The 17107-nt window shown below is 32.1% G+C and overlaps 1 protein-coding gene across 2 annotated transcripts in view; it reads left to right on the top strand.

The window, feature by feature from the left end:
- VWC2L (von Willebrand factor C domain containing 2 like) overlaps positions 1 to 17107 on the top strand; it is a 141542-nt gene that overhangs the window by 2395 nt on the left and 122040 nt on the right. For both annotated transcript variants that reach the window (XM_036236619.1, XM_016150054.2), the window contains exon 2: positions 731 to 1200. In XM_036236619.1, the coding sequence (XP_036092512.1) occupies positions 811 to 1200 (390 nt within the window). In that variant the 5' untranslated portion in view covers positions 731 to 810. The remainder of the gene's footprint in view (positions 1 to 730; positions 1201 to 17107) is intronic.

The raw sequence follows: 17107 nt of genomic DNA, 5'->3' as shown, positions 1-17107 counted from the left end.
TAAAAATAAATTTATTTTTAACAAATTCTTTTTAATGCATGGAGTTCTCTTGTAGTGTTTATTTTAAATTTTCTTTTGTTCACTGTGGAATAGTTGCGCTACTTGTCCTCTTAGCTATGTTTTAAAATCCAGATTTATATTGACTGGAAAAAGTAACCTATATTGAGACCATTGTTGTTCTCCAATCATGGGCATAATGAATTAGAAAGACCTTTGTACTATCTCCATACCAATTATAATTTATATTAAAATGTTGGTTTCTTCCCTTTCAGAAGTAGAATTTTTCTCACTCATCTCTCAAGTTTTCATAAGGTTAATTGTAGTATATATACATTCTATCACTGACTAGTACAATTTAAAAAATAGTAGAGAATGTGAATGCAATTATTTTTGAGTTGTATGTAAATAACTACTTGGAAAATCCCCTTTCAAGGCTTAGCAAAATCAATTTTTACAATTTAGACAAAGCCAGACCTTTAAATTCATAAAGTAAATTCAAGCTGAAGATTTCTAGGTGGAATAACTCCATAAAACACATATTTTACTGTATATATTGGCAAGGATCAAGTCTCCAAACTTTATAATAAAGTGTAGATAGTGCACGAACTTAGTCTATTTGAAGTTTATCTTCTGAACAGATCCCAAATAAACAGATTAAGAGTGTAGGCTTAAATGAATCTATATTCTTTCTATATATGTCAAATTACTATTTTTAAATATTTATTTTCAGCCTACCCCTCTTTTATTCCCATGGAAGGAGTCGAGTATATTTAATATTAGGAGCACATCCAGAAGCCTTTGCGGAGGGGGATGGCTCTTCATATTCATGAAGTTTGCATACTTCTGTTGGTCATCCTTGGATTGGTCACCCCTGCTGCCATCAGTCATGAAGACTATCCTGCTGACGAAGGTGACCAGACCTCCAGTAATGACAATCTGATCTTTGATGACTATCGAGGCAAAGGATGTGTGGATGACAGCGGCTTTGTATACAAGTTGGGAGAACGATTTTTCCCTGGGCATTCCAACTGTCCATGTGTCTGTGCTCTGGATGGACCTGTTTGTGACCAGCCAGAATGCCCTAAAATTCACCCAAAATGTACTAAAGTGGAACACAATGGATGCTGTCCTGAGTGCAAAGAAGTGAAAAACTTTTGTGAATATCATGGGAAAATTTACAAAATCTTGGAGGAATTTAAGGTATGAGTTACCATCCATTTTTATTGAATAATAATTTTTTTTTACCATATGCTTAGTAGAATACTACATTAAAATCAAAGTTGAAAAACCATTTTTAAATTTTGCTTTAATTTACAACAATATGATTCCAGTTTGCATAAATACCATTGTAGTCAACAAATAGCCAATTGCTTTGTTGATCAATATCTGAAGGTTTCATGATAACCTTTTTTTTTAGTAGTATTTGGGACATGCTTAACATTTCTTTACCCTTAAATAATTCTTCTATGTTATTAAAATATATATATTTTTTTTTCAGAAAGAAACAATTTTCTTTATAGGCCATGTGTCTGTTCAGTTAATGCTTAACTTTTGTTAACATATTTTGTGTGGCTTATTAGCCTGTATTTGGAGCCATTTAACTATAGCCTAGAATTATCTGTTCAGTGTGTGCAAATGCAAATGCTATAGAGACACAATTCTGAGCTATGGTCTTTATATTAAGAATATGTATTGGTCCCTATTCTGTTCTCTTATCATTAGATTTCTTTTTACTTAGAGGACACAGAGAGGATTGAATTTTTATCATAGTTCATTGTAAAAAGTAGTAAAAAAAAAAAAAAGACTAATTTTTCAGCCTCCATGGTATTTCTTGGTTTTTCTTTTATGCTTGTATCATATTTTCAAGTCACTTGGAGTTCATTTTTATCTCTACTTAGAGTCTCTTTTCTCCAATGGCTAGTTTTAATTAGGGTTTCCTACAAGCCAGATCTGAGCCCTGAGGGTATAAATTAATATATCAAATTACCCTCCTTAAATGTAATGGCAGTTTGTGACTTAGAGTATCTGTCATACTGATGGCTTGATATAAAGATTTTCATTTTATCTAACCAAGTTCAGTGACAAAGTGCTCAGAATCTCATAGGCAAAAGAAATAGCTAATTTTTAGTGTGACTGTGTATATTTGAGAGAGAATGCTCAGGTATTAGCACTGACTCAACTCCTCTTTACAAGGGTCAAATCATGGAAGAAGTCAATATGTGGAAAAAATGTTTTAACTGATCGTGATCAAAGTATTCTGTGTATTGGCTTTTTATTCAGTCCATTCCAGGTTATGGGTAAAAATTGGTTCTAATTTACTCAAGAATACTCAATCATTTTAACTAAATTCCTAAGGACATAAGGAGAATTTTAAAGATAATTATCATTTTAACTATCTTACACATAAATGTTATTCTGAACTTTTTTTTCTTTTATGTATTATAACACAGTGTTGCACAATATTTAGAAGAGACTTGAATGCCTAGTAAAATTTCCATTATTGACATCAAATAATAGTTGAGCGTATAGTACATTTACTAATGTAATGGCTTTATGGTCTCGAAAATATCAGATACATTTTAACATTAGCTAGTTTTACTTTTAGGGTAATGAAAGGAGTAAGGGCAAGTATTAACACATGAATCTAGACATGGTTCTAGAATCATCTCTCTTCTCTCATATGCATATTTATCTAGAGTAGAATGCAAAAAGTCATTGTAGAATAGCCTAGCAGAAGCAAAAATGTATATCCAATTTATATAATTTCTTAGATTTATATAATTTGATAATCAATATTTAATAAATAATAAAACATATTAATGGATTATTTGAACTTGGTCAACTTACCACTAAAAATGCTATATAGTTTTTGCCCTATTTGTTAGATTTTATCTTATTACAAAAGTAATAACTGTTTGCCCTGTCAAAATAATAAAGATATAAACATAAAGTTAATTCCTTCACTCTAATTATATGTCCCTACCATAGCCGTTATATAACCCACTGATGTGACCAACTTTTCCACCTGACTCTATGAGATTTTTTTAATGTGATTTTTAAAAATGCTCCCTTTTCACAACAATTTAGAGTTATAAGAGCTTTGGAGATTATCTAGGGAAAATTCTTAAGAAAGGAACTGAGACCAAGAAAGTTTGTTGTCAAAAATTGTCATTATTTAACCTATTTCTAAACACTGTCATTCTAAATAAAGTCTACATAATCTCTCAAAGCTCTTTGGTTCTGGAGCCAGAGAGACCTGGTTTCAAACCCCAAATTCATCCCTTGGATGAAAGACTTTGGAAAGAATTCTTAAATTTTTTGAGTCAGAGAGGCATTGGCTATAAAATAACCATTATAATTACGTCTCTTGGGAGGAGATATTAGAAAGATTAAAGAGATAATTTATGCAAAGTTAGCAATCTTGTGATGAGTGTTACACAGCAGATATTGAATAAATTGTTTCCCTTCTAAACTCTAATGTCCAAGGATTTACTCTAAATTCTTAATTCCTCTATATCTTCACCTGCATTTTATAATGGAATACCAACTTTCTAAGTCATTCAGTTGAAAGAATACCAATACATTTTTTAAATGTTCTACTTATCTATGTGAATTATATACACCTAAGTAAACATCAGCTATAATCTGTTATTTTGATTCTCTCCCAATTAAACTTGCAAGAGAAAAGTAATTTTTTAAAGATGTATGGGACTTTTACATGATAATCTTGGCATGTTATTAAGGAAGTTCTACTATAAGGTATATTTGCATATAATATATTTATCCAACAAGCATTAATTGAACTGCTTAGTGTACAGGATACTATAGATATACTGACATTGGAAAGTAAGATATCCAAAAGGCAAAATCTCCACTCACAAGAAAAGTAGTGTGGACAATGTAGAGAGAGAGGAGGAGGGTGGTTTAAAGTAAGGCATGTGGTTGTGAAGCTCAACATCAAAAGACTGTAGCATCAGAAGCTTATCAACATGGTGTGAGGTTTTGGTCGCCAAAATTTATTTTTCTTCAGGATGGTCAAAGTTGAGCCTATTCTTCAAGAAGTAATTAAAATCGATCTGGGGAGATTAAAATTCCACAGAGAAAACTGCTTGGGTGAAATCAGAGCATGGGGTGAATAAAATCTGCAAAGAGAGGAGGAAGATGAGAATAACAGGAAGTTGGATCTTACTAAAATGCTATTGTAATGAAAGAGGTAAAATTGTACATGCATTTTGGACAGTGGAGAGAGGAACTTGAATACTATGCCAAAATATTTAGATTCAGTCTAAAGAGTAAAGGAACAAAGTCCAAGTAATAAAATACAAGTTGTTGTACATAGAAATAACCTAGTTAAATATGGTTTTTAAACAAGATTACCTTGTAGCCAAGTATAGTATTAAATAAGAGATGAAGAGAAATTTGTGGCTGGGGTGGTTGGACTGTTGCAATAAACAAAGAATGAGATGACTAGTATGCATAAAGGCAAACAATTCAGGACAGTATTTAGGATAAAAATCTTAATTCCCTAGTATAGTCCAGATTCTACTCATCGACCTCACTATCTATCTCTAACTTTCAGTGAGTTAGTTCTCTTCCCTGTGTACTTGTACATGCTATCCCACACTTTCCCACCACTGCACACTTATATAAATCCTGCTGGACTACTTTAAAACTTTATTTAATTCTCACCTCACCTGTAAAACCCTCTCTGATCGTCCTACTGCTGTATCCTGGGCTGTGTTTCACTCCTCTCCTATATGTTCTCACAGCATGCCATGCAAGCCATTAAAACAAGAATAGTAATCATAGCCAGGCCCTGTAAAGACCTTAATGTGTATTAAAATGCATTTCATTTCATAATAACTGTGTATTATAGTTTTATTAGCACTGTTTTACAGATAAGAAAACTGTAGCATCAAAGTGTAGTAGCTTGCCCAACATCTTACAGCTCTAAAGTATAAGAATTGGGATTCAAATCCAGATAGCCTGGCTGTAGAATCTAAGCTCTTCAACTTCCTCTGCTGCCTTTATCAATAATATAATTTGGCACCACCAAATTTTGTCTTATCCAGTAGACAGCAAACCCTTTGAGCCCAGGGACAGCGTTTTTTTTTTTTTTTTTTTTTTTTTTTTTTTTTCTTGTCTCCTCTGTTCCCAAGCATGACTACATAACAGACAACCTAACAGACATTCAATGCATTTTTGGTGAGCGACATAATGGGACAGATTATAATTGAACCCATAAAATAAAGAAGTGGAGTTTCTTTGAAATGCCTTCATGTCTTTCTCTCTATGTTTTGATCTCTTTATTTTAATTGTTTAAAGAAGCATTTAAAGTTCATTTAAAGAGTGCTCTTTGGTCCCCTTAAGGTGACACACATTATTCATGAAGGCCCTATTTCCATCCTGCTACTTTCTAGTCCACCTCCCTTCCACTTCCTAACCAAGGTTCACCTGGGTTCTGTCTTCATCCCAGGATTATAATGACCACCCAGTATTTTAGTTGTGCTTTCTCACTCTATATAGTTGCAAACCATATATTTCTACTTCGATCTTTTCTGATCTCCAAATTCGAATGTAAATTGATCCACGCGTGTCACCCTGATAGAAAGAAAAAAGTTGTTTATAAAAGTTGGGTTGGTTTTTTTTTTTTTCAACATGACTGGTGCAAATTCTGGAAATGGATTTCTCTTTACTTTTTTTTGAAAACTGTAAGTTTTCCAGTGTTCTAGTAATATTGTATTAAGATAAAGGTCACTGTATAGTAGGTTCTCTCATCTTTCTTTTATGTGTACCCAAGCAAAATGACACTGGACCTACTTTTGAAGAAATAGGGAGTATAAATAATAAATTACAATAGCATTTCCTACTAAAAAGTTGATTGAAAATGTAGGTCCTGTCAGCTTTGACTGTGGTTAACCAACTTATGCTGAGTTTCCCAAAGGCAGAAATAATTTCTTATTTTTCTGTCATTTTATAACTCTCACTCAGCTAGTTTCAGCCTTTTTGGATATCTTTCATACTTTAAAACTTGTATTGATTAGTTTTAGGTCAGACACTGAATGTAATATTACATGCAGCTAAAAGATATAGTCCAGCTTTTGCATAGCCTCTCTTATTTTAAAGTGATTTTTTACAGTCAACATCAGTCTCTCTAATTCAGGATTTGAATTTGCCCAAGATTTGACTTTCTCTGTAGACACTGACCTTTGTCCTTTTCCCACTGGCAGGCCAAAAACAGTAGATCAGGTTTCTGACTTTTTTTTTTTTCGAAGGTTCGGTGAGATTATTTTTTCCTGCCATACATTTTGTGTATATGTGGTTGCTTTTTTCAAAAATAAACATGTTTTCATGCTGTGGTGAACTGCCTATTTTTGCCTTGAATTTTGGGTTTACTATTGAAATCTTGAGGAATAAAGCAAAGAAGACAAAAACTAACCAATTGGAATATTTTGCCAAATCATCACACCCATAAAAATGTTGATGCCAGTTAAGGTTTGAAATTGACTTACTCTTCAGTGGGTACATTTGCAGGAAGATAGGTTTTCCAGCTTTCTCATTAAGCTATGCCCCATCGTTAATGTTCAATATTATAACATTAAATCTATAAAAGTAAGCAGAAATGATTTTTGAGTCTAGGTTTGAAAAATTTGATGTGTTTTTTTTTTTTTAACATGGAAAAAAGAATGGAAGGCAACATATTCTAGGAGCTGAAGACCACATATCTAAAAAAAAAAAAAAAACTGGGAAAAATTGGAGGCTGTTAAGAAATCTCAATTAAGGGGACTAATGCTTAACACCTTGAAGAAACAGACTTCACTGCACACCACCGACCCACCACTGCACCAGTTTCTGTGAAAGACACAGAAACTAAGATAAGTTCACACTAGGCAAAGAAGAACAGAGTACATCCTTCCAGCGGTGTGAATATTGCATTTATTTTAAAAACAAAGAAATAGGTGTATTTTGAGTATATAAGTGGGATTTTTAAATTTTTTTTTTCAGGAAGTGGTTTACAAGTTCTTGACAAATGGTGAATGGAGTCACCAGGGCATTTGTATCTTGCCACCTATAGAAAGTCCTAGAAAACATCATCATTTCATGCAATAAAGATAATCTGGAATTTTTGTTGAGCGATTGAGAAGACTAATTCCACAGGTGTTGACATTGCAAAATATAGTTTCTGTTTTGCAGAGCATATCGTAGTTTTTGACATTAAAATGGCTTTTGAGCAAATTCAGAAATGGCTTCTCCTTTCAAGTTGCTACCAAATAACACAGATGAAGTCATTTTAATGAATGATAGCTGTTGCTTACCTGAGGCTCTGCCCCTGCAGGCAGAACAGACTCTAAGAGAGTAGTCTCAATGGGGAATTCTCATCTTTGTTAAGAACTAGAGAATCTCTCCTTAACATGTATAATCTAAAACCAGTTTCAGAGATTAGATGCTGATTTTGTTAAAATTTAAATTTATAAAGTTCCTCACACTCTTTCTCATTATTTTTATATTGCACTCAGTTGGCATTTTTTAATTCTATAAAACTATAGTAAATCTAGAAAATAAATCAGATTTTTACAATAATGTATTTTTTCCAAAAATGCCAGTGAAAATTGGGAATGATTTTCTTCATTTAATACTTTTTAAAATGAATAAGAGTAAATGGCTTCCAAGTTAACCCTGGAAGGGGTGAAATAGTCTGTTTTCAGTCAAAAAAAAAGGTCTTGCTTTAAATTTTAAGAGAAATAATGGTAAGCTAGCCCTTTGGTTAGCTGTATGTAGAAATAGTCTTTCGTTCTCACCCACTGGTATTTATTGCTGTCCTTCATATTGCAAGATGCTACTGTTAATGGTGATAACTGTGTGATAAGAAGATGACTGCAAAGATTTGTGACTGGGCTTCTGTGCCCTGTGCACATGGGGCAATTGGTGTTTGATTTGCAGCCACAGCTGAGATTTGTGGAGCTTGTCACTGTTAGTGACTACCTCAGACGTGAGTTCAGCCATCAGCCATTTACCGAGTCTCCAATGGTGTAAGAATATGAAATTGAAATTGAAAGGGGACTGAGCTGGCAGTCTCCAAACTTTAACTTCACTTGTACAAGGTTTTGGATATTTTGGAAATTTTTCTAATTTTAATTGTGGCTTTACTCTTCAAAGTACATAATTGATCAATGGTCTGATATTAGCAAGCATATTTTTTCTATTTTCTATATATTCATATATCAGGTCTATGTATTTTGTATAATTTTGTAGATTACTTTATATAATCTAAATTGAAATCGCACTATATATACATTGAAATGTGCATCTGTGTGTATGAAATTCGAGGGAGCTAGAATATTCTTACTTTAAGAAAATCTTAGTTTAAGTTTATGTAAATTCTTTGTTTCTACTTCTCCTTATTCTCCATGACCATATTTTTGTTTTGTTTTATTTTCCTACAGCTTGATTTATATATCAGGCAGTGTTTTATGAAAGGCAGCACAGGAAAAACTTAGGGTTTATTTTTTAGTTGTACTCTGACAAGGTTTAAGAAAGAACTTGGAACAAAAAACTATGAAGAGATTTAAAGCGATCATTGGTTTTACTTATCCAGGTGATCTTTCTCAAACAATAGACATTTTTAATTGGGAACTGGCTTATTTTAGAGCCTCTACTATGTACATTTATATTACTACTGATTAGTATCAGTAATTACAGTCTAACGCTCCTTCATTGTTGATTTCCTTGCCTCTAGCCTGTCATATAGCACATCACAATAAAGCTATCTTACCAAAGACTTAAAGACACTATAAAAAAAGTGAATAAAGTATTAATGTGACAAGAAAAATTCTTTATCTCCTGAAAAACTTTTCAAATGATATTTTGTGGGCGTATACAGTTGTCTAAAATGGATAAAAGTCCACTGAATACAACTTTTAATTTTTTTCCTATTATGACATGTGACCCTAAACAAAACTCAAATAATTTTAATACCTTTCTAGCAATAGGATAGATACTATAATGTCATTTTATATGTATTATGAAGAATAAATAGTATTGGGAATTTGAAAATTATAGTATTGATTTATAACTAAATTCTAACTGCTTAAAATTTTTTTTGAATTAAATGTTACTTGGATGGGATTTTGAAATCATTTTGCTTTAATACTGACCTTTGACTACCAGTGTTACTTCCTGTCATGGGATTAAGTTTCTAATATAGGAGTTTACAAAATTTTTCTATTTATAAAACAAGAATTATGGTCTGTTTTTCATTGTATAGTTCCTCACTACTTTTAAGAGTTATCCATAGAAATTTGAACTTTACTTGTCTAATTCCCTTATTTTACAGATGATAAAACAAGGCCAACAGAAACTTAGCGAAAGCACCACGACATAGCTCATTATTTGCAAAAGCAACATTAATATTAACACTGTTTTCTTAGAGTATTTTTTCTGAATTTACTACCTTCAGGTAGAACAGGAAAAGCCTCTCATTTACATCTTTTTTTCCCCCAATAAATATGTTGGATGCAAAGATTTATTTCAGCCAATTGTCTATAAAAATGCGATATCAGGACCTATCACCATGACAACCTAGAGTTACAAGTACACAACGACGACAAAATATTGGCATATCTAAAATCAGTCTGACACAGATAGGCTCCTTTTGCAAATTGTACTCTAAGTTTGCAAAAAAACTCTGATAAAAAGGGTATCCTTTGTCTAAAAATGAAAAATCCTGTAATTAAACCAAACAATATAGGCCAAAATAAGATAAAAGTATGTTAGATTAAACATTACCTATTTATTTTCACAGAGACTACTAGGAAATAACAAAAGAACTAAATTAGCTGTTCTTGCCATACATTTGATGAGTAGTGTGTTCTTGATTGTTTCACTCTGCAAACTCCTACCTTTTACTACATGGCAGGAATAGAGTGTGCAGAATGGATGGGTATGCAAAATCTCTAGTTAAGTGGCAAAGAGTAAAAGTGTATTCTTAAATTGGCATACGATTATATCTAAGGCAGGAATGTTGCAAAAACCCACATTTCTCAAACTGTTGTTCTTCGATTCCAATTAAATTGATTTAAATTTATAATTTTCTAAAGTTTCCCTGATTATTCTAATGATCAGCTGCATTTGCTGCCATAATGTAACCTTTTCTAGACTGTCATCTAGGGAACAATAGCACCCCATAAGATTCTTAGTAAAAATTTTGATTTTTTTATGGTCGATTTGAGAAATGATGACTTTGCGAACATCTTATGGAAATATGCAGTGCACATTAGTATACAGACAGTGCTTAAGCATTTTTAAAGGTTTATTTGAGAGTCAGTATGTACAATTCAACAGCTAAGACCTCCACAGTGGTTGAAAACTGGATTTTAGAGTGGGCTTTACCACTTATCCACCAACTGACTTAGGTACACATTACTTTACCTCTGCATATGGTAGTGTACACATCTCTAAAACAGAGATAATGGTAAAAAGCTGGCATACAAGAGAGATTCATAAAAACTGACATTTTTACTATGATTACCAAATTGAATTTAATTCAGTATTTCACAAATTTATATAACACTTTTTTCTTCAGAATATCTATTCACATTTTGAAGTTAATATTAGTTCAATGAAATACAGTTTAAGAAATATTTTGCTAACAATTCAAGATAATCTTTTATTTTTTGACTATTATGGGTCATTAATGATAAAAAAAAATCTATGTCTCAGCTTATCTTCTAAGATCTGATTCTTTTTAAAGTTCCCCAAATTACAATTAATGTGATTATTTATGGTAATTTATTAACATTTGTTCCGTAAAACAAATTAATTGGAAAGTGACAGTCAAAATAATGATGATGATGATGCCAGTTACATAAAACCAAAAAGCTAAGACTGGAGTTGGCACAATATAATCCATTAGCCAAATTCAGCTCACCATCCCTTTGGGCAAGCAGAGATTTATTGGAAAACAGAACTGTTTATTCATTTATGAATTGTCTGCGGTGTCTTTTAGGGTACAAATGCAGAGTCGATTAGTTACTCCAGAGACTGTATGACCCACATGAGTCAAAAATATTTACTATCTGGCCATCTACAAAAAGAGTTTGCCAACTTCTGACCTAAGATCAAATTTTTCTTCCCTTTTTACTTCCCTCAAGTTGCACTGTTAGTAAATCTTTCTGACTTGCATTCTTGAAGTTTACAAATTCTTAGGGTACTGATAGGTATATGACCTATTTTACTTGTGGGTGGTCTCAGGGATCTCTTTTCACTCATGTAAATTTAAAAGGCATGTAGAGTTGCCTTTTAAATGTTTACATACTTAACAATAGACATATTAAGACATATCTTTTTGCACACTTGTCTCAAAGGAATAAAGCTTTGCTCTTTGCATGGATATATAATAATTTGATAATTTTCCACTTATTGGGAATTCTCAGATGAAATAGATAGGCAAAAATGATCAACTTTCCATTATTTTGATATTCTCTTTTTGATGGTATGGCAAGTCAAGTAGGTATTTTTAATTTAATGTAATATATTTCCTATTATATTAAGTGAAAATATATATACCATCTGCTTACTCACGTGTTAGTCCATTATTACCTCTTTTCAATCAACTGACATAATCCATAGTTTGATTTTATTAAGAGTCCTGTTTTACTAATCATCTCTTACATATGGAGAAGTAGTAGATCTTTTGTAGGTGTACCAAAATATATCAGAAATAAATCTGTCACTGTACATGTTTCTAGTCTATGAAAAGGAATAGTACGGGTACCACTAATAACAGATGACCTGTGATGACTGCTTTAGGAACTAATATGAAGAGAGGAGGAATTCATTCTCAATGACTGAAGGAAGATACCCTAAGAGAAGGACTTTCAGTGCAATGAAAGGATTATAGACAAAATTGGAAAATCTGCAAAAGTAAATGTAAAACATGTACAGAGGAAAGTGAATTAACGAAGTGGCCAGAGCATAGGGTATAGAGGACACAAAAACTGAGAGTTAAGGGAAGAGAGAGTGAAATCAGCTTGAAACATGAAGGCCAGGCCTAGGGAGCTTGGGTCAAAGCCTGGACTGGATCAGGGAAGTGACACAACCAGATCTGTGCCTCAGACAGAACAAGTCATCACTGGCAAGTTCATGGAATATTTTGAACCAGTGTTCCCTCATTGAATTATTTAGTTCTAAGGCATGTTCTCATTTTATAAATGAGAAGGAAGGGCTTCTGATTCTAATTCTAGTGTTCTCTTTATTACACCTGACCAGGTTCCATAGTTCACTATAGATATTATGCAGGATATCTATAGAAATGGCTTATTTTTCATTTGAGTGTATACATGTCCTATATTCTTGAATACATGTTCAATTAAAACTTAAATGTTTTACGTTATGTCCCATATTTTTTCGGAAAGAAATGTAGTACATTGCTAACATGAGAAAAATTCTTTTCCTGCTCTACATTTTGCAAGGCTCAATTTGTTTCATTTTAAAAACTCCCAAGGCCAGAAAGAAATATGCATCTGAAGAGGCACATTTCCAATCATTAAAACAAACAAACAAAACTGTGTCTGAATGCAGCGAGAATTGGCTAAGAATATTTTTGCAAATTTAGGTTGTTTTTTTAAAAATTTACATAAATATAAATAAAAAAAGAAAACCCTCTGACCCCAGGCCTTTTTGAATTTACGGGGCATTGGTATGGATTGAAGGTTTGTGACTCCCATGTATTCATGTGTTGAAGCCCTAACCTGCAACTAATTTGTATTTGGAGGTAGAGTCTTTAAGAGGTGATTCCTTCAGGAAGAGGTCAGGAAGGTAGGGCTCCTGTGATGTGATTAGTTTCCTTATAAAAAGAGAACAAGTGACCAGAGTTAGCACTCTCTCTGCTATGTGAGGACTTAGCAAGAAGGCATCCTCTGTAAGCCAGAAAGATAGCTCTCATCAGCACCAGAATGTTAATCTTTAACTTTCCAGCCTCTAGAACTGTGAGAAATAAATATCTGTTGTTTAAGCCCCCTAAAAAATCATGACCCTTGATCATTTTTGCAATCTTAAAATACCATAGTCAATTGTAAAAACTTACAGTAGCTATCAAATTAAGTCATTTTTCCTTCTAGTGAGAGAACAGCCACAACTCTCTCAAACTTATTTTCACTGCATCTTAGTTTTATTTCCCTTCCTAAATATGACAGGGAAAAAAATTAAAATTATTCAGTCTAACTTTAATTTGTCCCCAACATTAAAAATACATTCCTGCTAAAATAGCAAACCTTTGGCTGCTGAGATTTTGAAAGCTTCATTAGAGAGAGAGAGAGGAAAAAAAGGACAATCACAGAGAATTTTCCTTTTGTTAATGAGACTCTAGGACATGCACATTGGAACTAGAAGATACTTAAATCGAGACTCCAAAAGATGTGAGCTCATGTTACCCTGTAAAATAAAATCTGTTTTTGGCAAGAATCTAATTAAAGATTGAAGTTTCATTTCTGTAAATAAGAATCTAATTAACTATCTAAAAATGTCCAATGTCATTCTCAGTCTAAGCATGATCTGAGTGCAAACATTGCTATATTTTAGAGATGCAATACAGGTTTTTTCAAATCTCTAAAAGATATAGTCTTTAAAAATTCAATATTTCATATTCATAAAGAAAATGATTATGCCATAATTTAATAAAAATACTATGATAAATATAGTACTTCCCTGAGAACTACATAGCCATTGGAAATATAAAAAGGGAAGTAAAAAAATTTTAAAAAAAGGAACACTGGTCAAGTTGAAAGCTATGATGAAAATGATAGTCATTCAACCAATACTACATAGTTTATAAATTCCTTCACATAGTTTACAAGTTCCTTTTAATCTCATAAGAATCAAGTGAGAAAATTAAAGCCCTGCGAATATTATTCTCCATCTTACAAATGAGAAAATCCAGGTTTTAAGTGATCTGTCCAAGGTAAAACAACAGTGTTTGAGAGCATACTTGAACTCCAAATGTGCTTGTTCCATACAGCCAAATTCCGCTGGATGATAGCACTAACTAATTTCATTCATAGTTTCAAAATTGTGATTGTTTCTACCGTACCTTGCACAAAAATATGCGCTCAAGTTGAGAGCTTCATGGAGAAATTACTCATCAAGATTTTTTTTTAATTAAAATATACTTTCACATTATTGCCCATAAGCCATTTCAATATATTTTTGTGGAATAACGTAAGATTTGAATTAAGCATCAAATAATGAAGTATAAAATTCAATACAAAACTGCTGTTTAGACTTAAAATAAAAAATTATTATATTTTAATATTAGCAGTCATACAGTATTTTATTACATTTTAATTACTCCATCTTCATAACATGTAAAAGATGTTACAGCAAATGGAAAATGCAGAAAAGATTTCAACTTTTAGAAAATTTTTGCCCAGAGAAATACTGAGACAGGAGCAAAGAGCAATATCTTAATAATCTGATTGGCACTCCCAATATAAATGGATTTGGACATACTAGGCCTATAACTCCTATCTTCTAGATATTGAAAAGCCCTTAATTCAGTGTCACATAACTCAGATAAAGCTGAGTTATGGCTATCTCTCTCTTCTGCTATCACCTCCTTTTAATGTTTCCCACAGAATAGGACTGGTATGTTTGTCTCTTACATAATTCTTTCAGGTTGTAGAATTCTAATGGTGATGTATTCTCCCCTATCCATACATGGCCTTGTTTTAAATGTTATTATAGACGACTAGCTTTTTAACTGATATCAACAATCTTTTTCAGTGTCAAGAGAAAATTTTTGAAGTTATACAGTTACTCATCTCTTCCCTATTGCATAAATACGTGATAAGTGGAGCATCCTCAGCATGGAGAAAGAAATACAGGCTCTACTGAAAATACTCAGTTCATTGTCAAAGACCTTTCTTGTACCAAAGTCAACTATCAATCCAGCTTATCAGTGAAGGACTTAAGGCTGCTTCTTTTCTAGGCTATTTCACAAGTATAAGTGTGCTACTTTATCAAAATCTTTATCTTGAATCCTCTAGCCTTTGTCTATTCTATTGGGTTCTCCTGCCAAGATCTTAGAGGCAGCAAAACATCCTTTCCCCTCCCTCACTTAAACACCAACTGATATTTCCTTGATAAGTATACTTTGCTTAAAAAATGCATCTGTTATTGCGACTAAAGAAAAATATTTTAGTTACATTCTCTTTATTTTCTGTATGCTATTCTTCGTATTTCAGAAAAAGCTGCATTTTATTGTCATGAGACTCCTTGAAAGCAGTTGAAAAAAATTGATTCAATAGACCATCAGTTTATTAGAATAGGCAGTATATAACTGTAGAGTTGCCTGCCCTTAAAGCCTATGCCAAACTATATTTAAATAATTGTTTTCAGGAGAAAATATTTTTAGGGAAAAAATAAACCATTAATATAATGGCACTGTTATGTAACAACTATAATGATGAATTTTCAAGAATGAGTGAACTTTTTTCTACTTAATAATTAATAATTTTATATTGGGTATTTCATTAAATGTTTCACAATATTCCTGAGTTTTACATTAGCTTGGAGTAAATACAAATAAAAAGATTAACTCCCATAATTCTGTATTCCATTATAATAACACCATCAGTTATTCTTATTAAAAAATCATTTTAAAAAAATGTAAAATATGTTTATAGATATCTAGATTGTCACTATAATTTTTTCGGTGGTCATTTATTGAGGGCAAGCTACATAAGTAGTTTGTCTTGGTTTACTAAATATACATTATCATTTATATAATATACATTCAACATACTGAATAATTTTAAAAGTTTATATCTTATTTCTGAGTTTTAGTTTATTACATACCTAATTTATCTTATCTATATAGACAGAGCTATGTGCACTCTTTACAATAACTTGGCTAAAGTGTTTTTTTTAATAAACATGAAGTGTTTTTTGACAGATACCTAGAAATAATATTCCAGAATATATTATCAAAATATTAACTTCTCAGAAAAACAAACAGAACAACTACTATTTAACTTTTTATTCAAATGATACCATCATATACATTTTCTGACCAACTGAGGTGGTTATAAAAAATATTTATGCATCTGATTTTTTTTTATTTGCTTCACAGTATTAAAAGAAGTTCTTAAAGAAGTTCTAGTCCCACGTTTATAATTTTATGAGATTTACAACCTCAGTGTTTCAAATATACTCTAATCAATGGGGAAGATCACGGAAGAGGTCATCACAGTCTTATTAGACACAACACTAAGAAGCATTTTAATCAGTGATGTGATGGGTCTTCTTTCAGATGATTGGGAATTTTAGTTAAAACCTATGGGATCCATTAGTTGTTAGGTGATACCTGCCACACGCAAATTACTGACTACAGGAGTGGCATTGGATGCTAAATATTCTTGTACTTTGTAATTTAATGTATATTTTAATGAAATGAACAGTGGAATTCCTGACAGGCATCAGCATCTTTGAAATAGTGTCTTCCAAATTCCTCATACAGTTTGAAAGTAATGAGATTTGTTTTATAAAGTGATGAAATTTATGCCATAAATTATCTCTAAAAGAAGAGTGCTTCTTAAAGCAGTAGCTTTTCTTTTGTAGAGAGCAGATTTTAAATTGTTTAATGGGAAATTTTTAGAAAAGCAATCTGAACTACCATCTCTTTGATAATTTCTGCCAATTATCAAAGAAACAGAACACCACACGGTTTTCAAAGTCTAACATTACTTGGTCAAGAAGAGTCATTGATAGTGTGCTGAAACTTGGCACTTAGACTATCCATTTAGGTGTCCATCACTTTGGCCTTCAAGAATACTCAGATTTCTAGAAATCAAATTTTGTTACTCAGAATATTCAGAATATGTTGGAATTTTTACTCTAACCCATCCTTTAGGAAAATGGACATGTTTAAAACCAGAGATTTTTCCTAAAAATATTTTATAATATACTAAAATAATTTTGTTTAATAAGCAACCATTAAACTTGACACACATTATAAAATGAGACTAGCTTTTCTCAAACTCTAGCATTAGAAATTCGTCTGTACATATTCTTGTCCTGAATTTAGTTATCACAGTATTTTCTAATGCAATAT

The sequence above is a fragment of the Rousettus aegyptiacus genome, unplaced genomic scaffold, assembly GCF_014176215.1.
Source record: "Rousettus aegyptiacus isolate mRouAeg1 unplaced genomic scaffold, mRouAeg1.p scaffold_m13_p_2, whole genome shotgun sequence".
In the NCBI taxonomy this organism is placed as follows: Eukaryota; Metazoa; Chordata; class Mammalia; order Chiroptera; family Pteropodidae; genus Rousettus; species Rousettus aegyptiacus.
The sequence above is the reverse complement of the archived record's forward strand: the minus strand, read 5'-3'. Positions and strand labels throughout refer to the sequence as shown.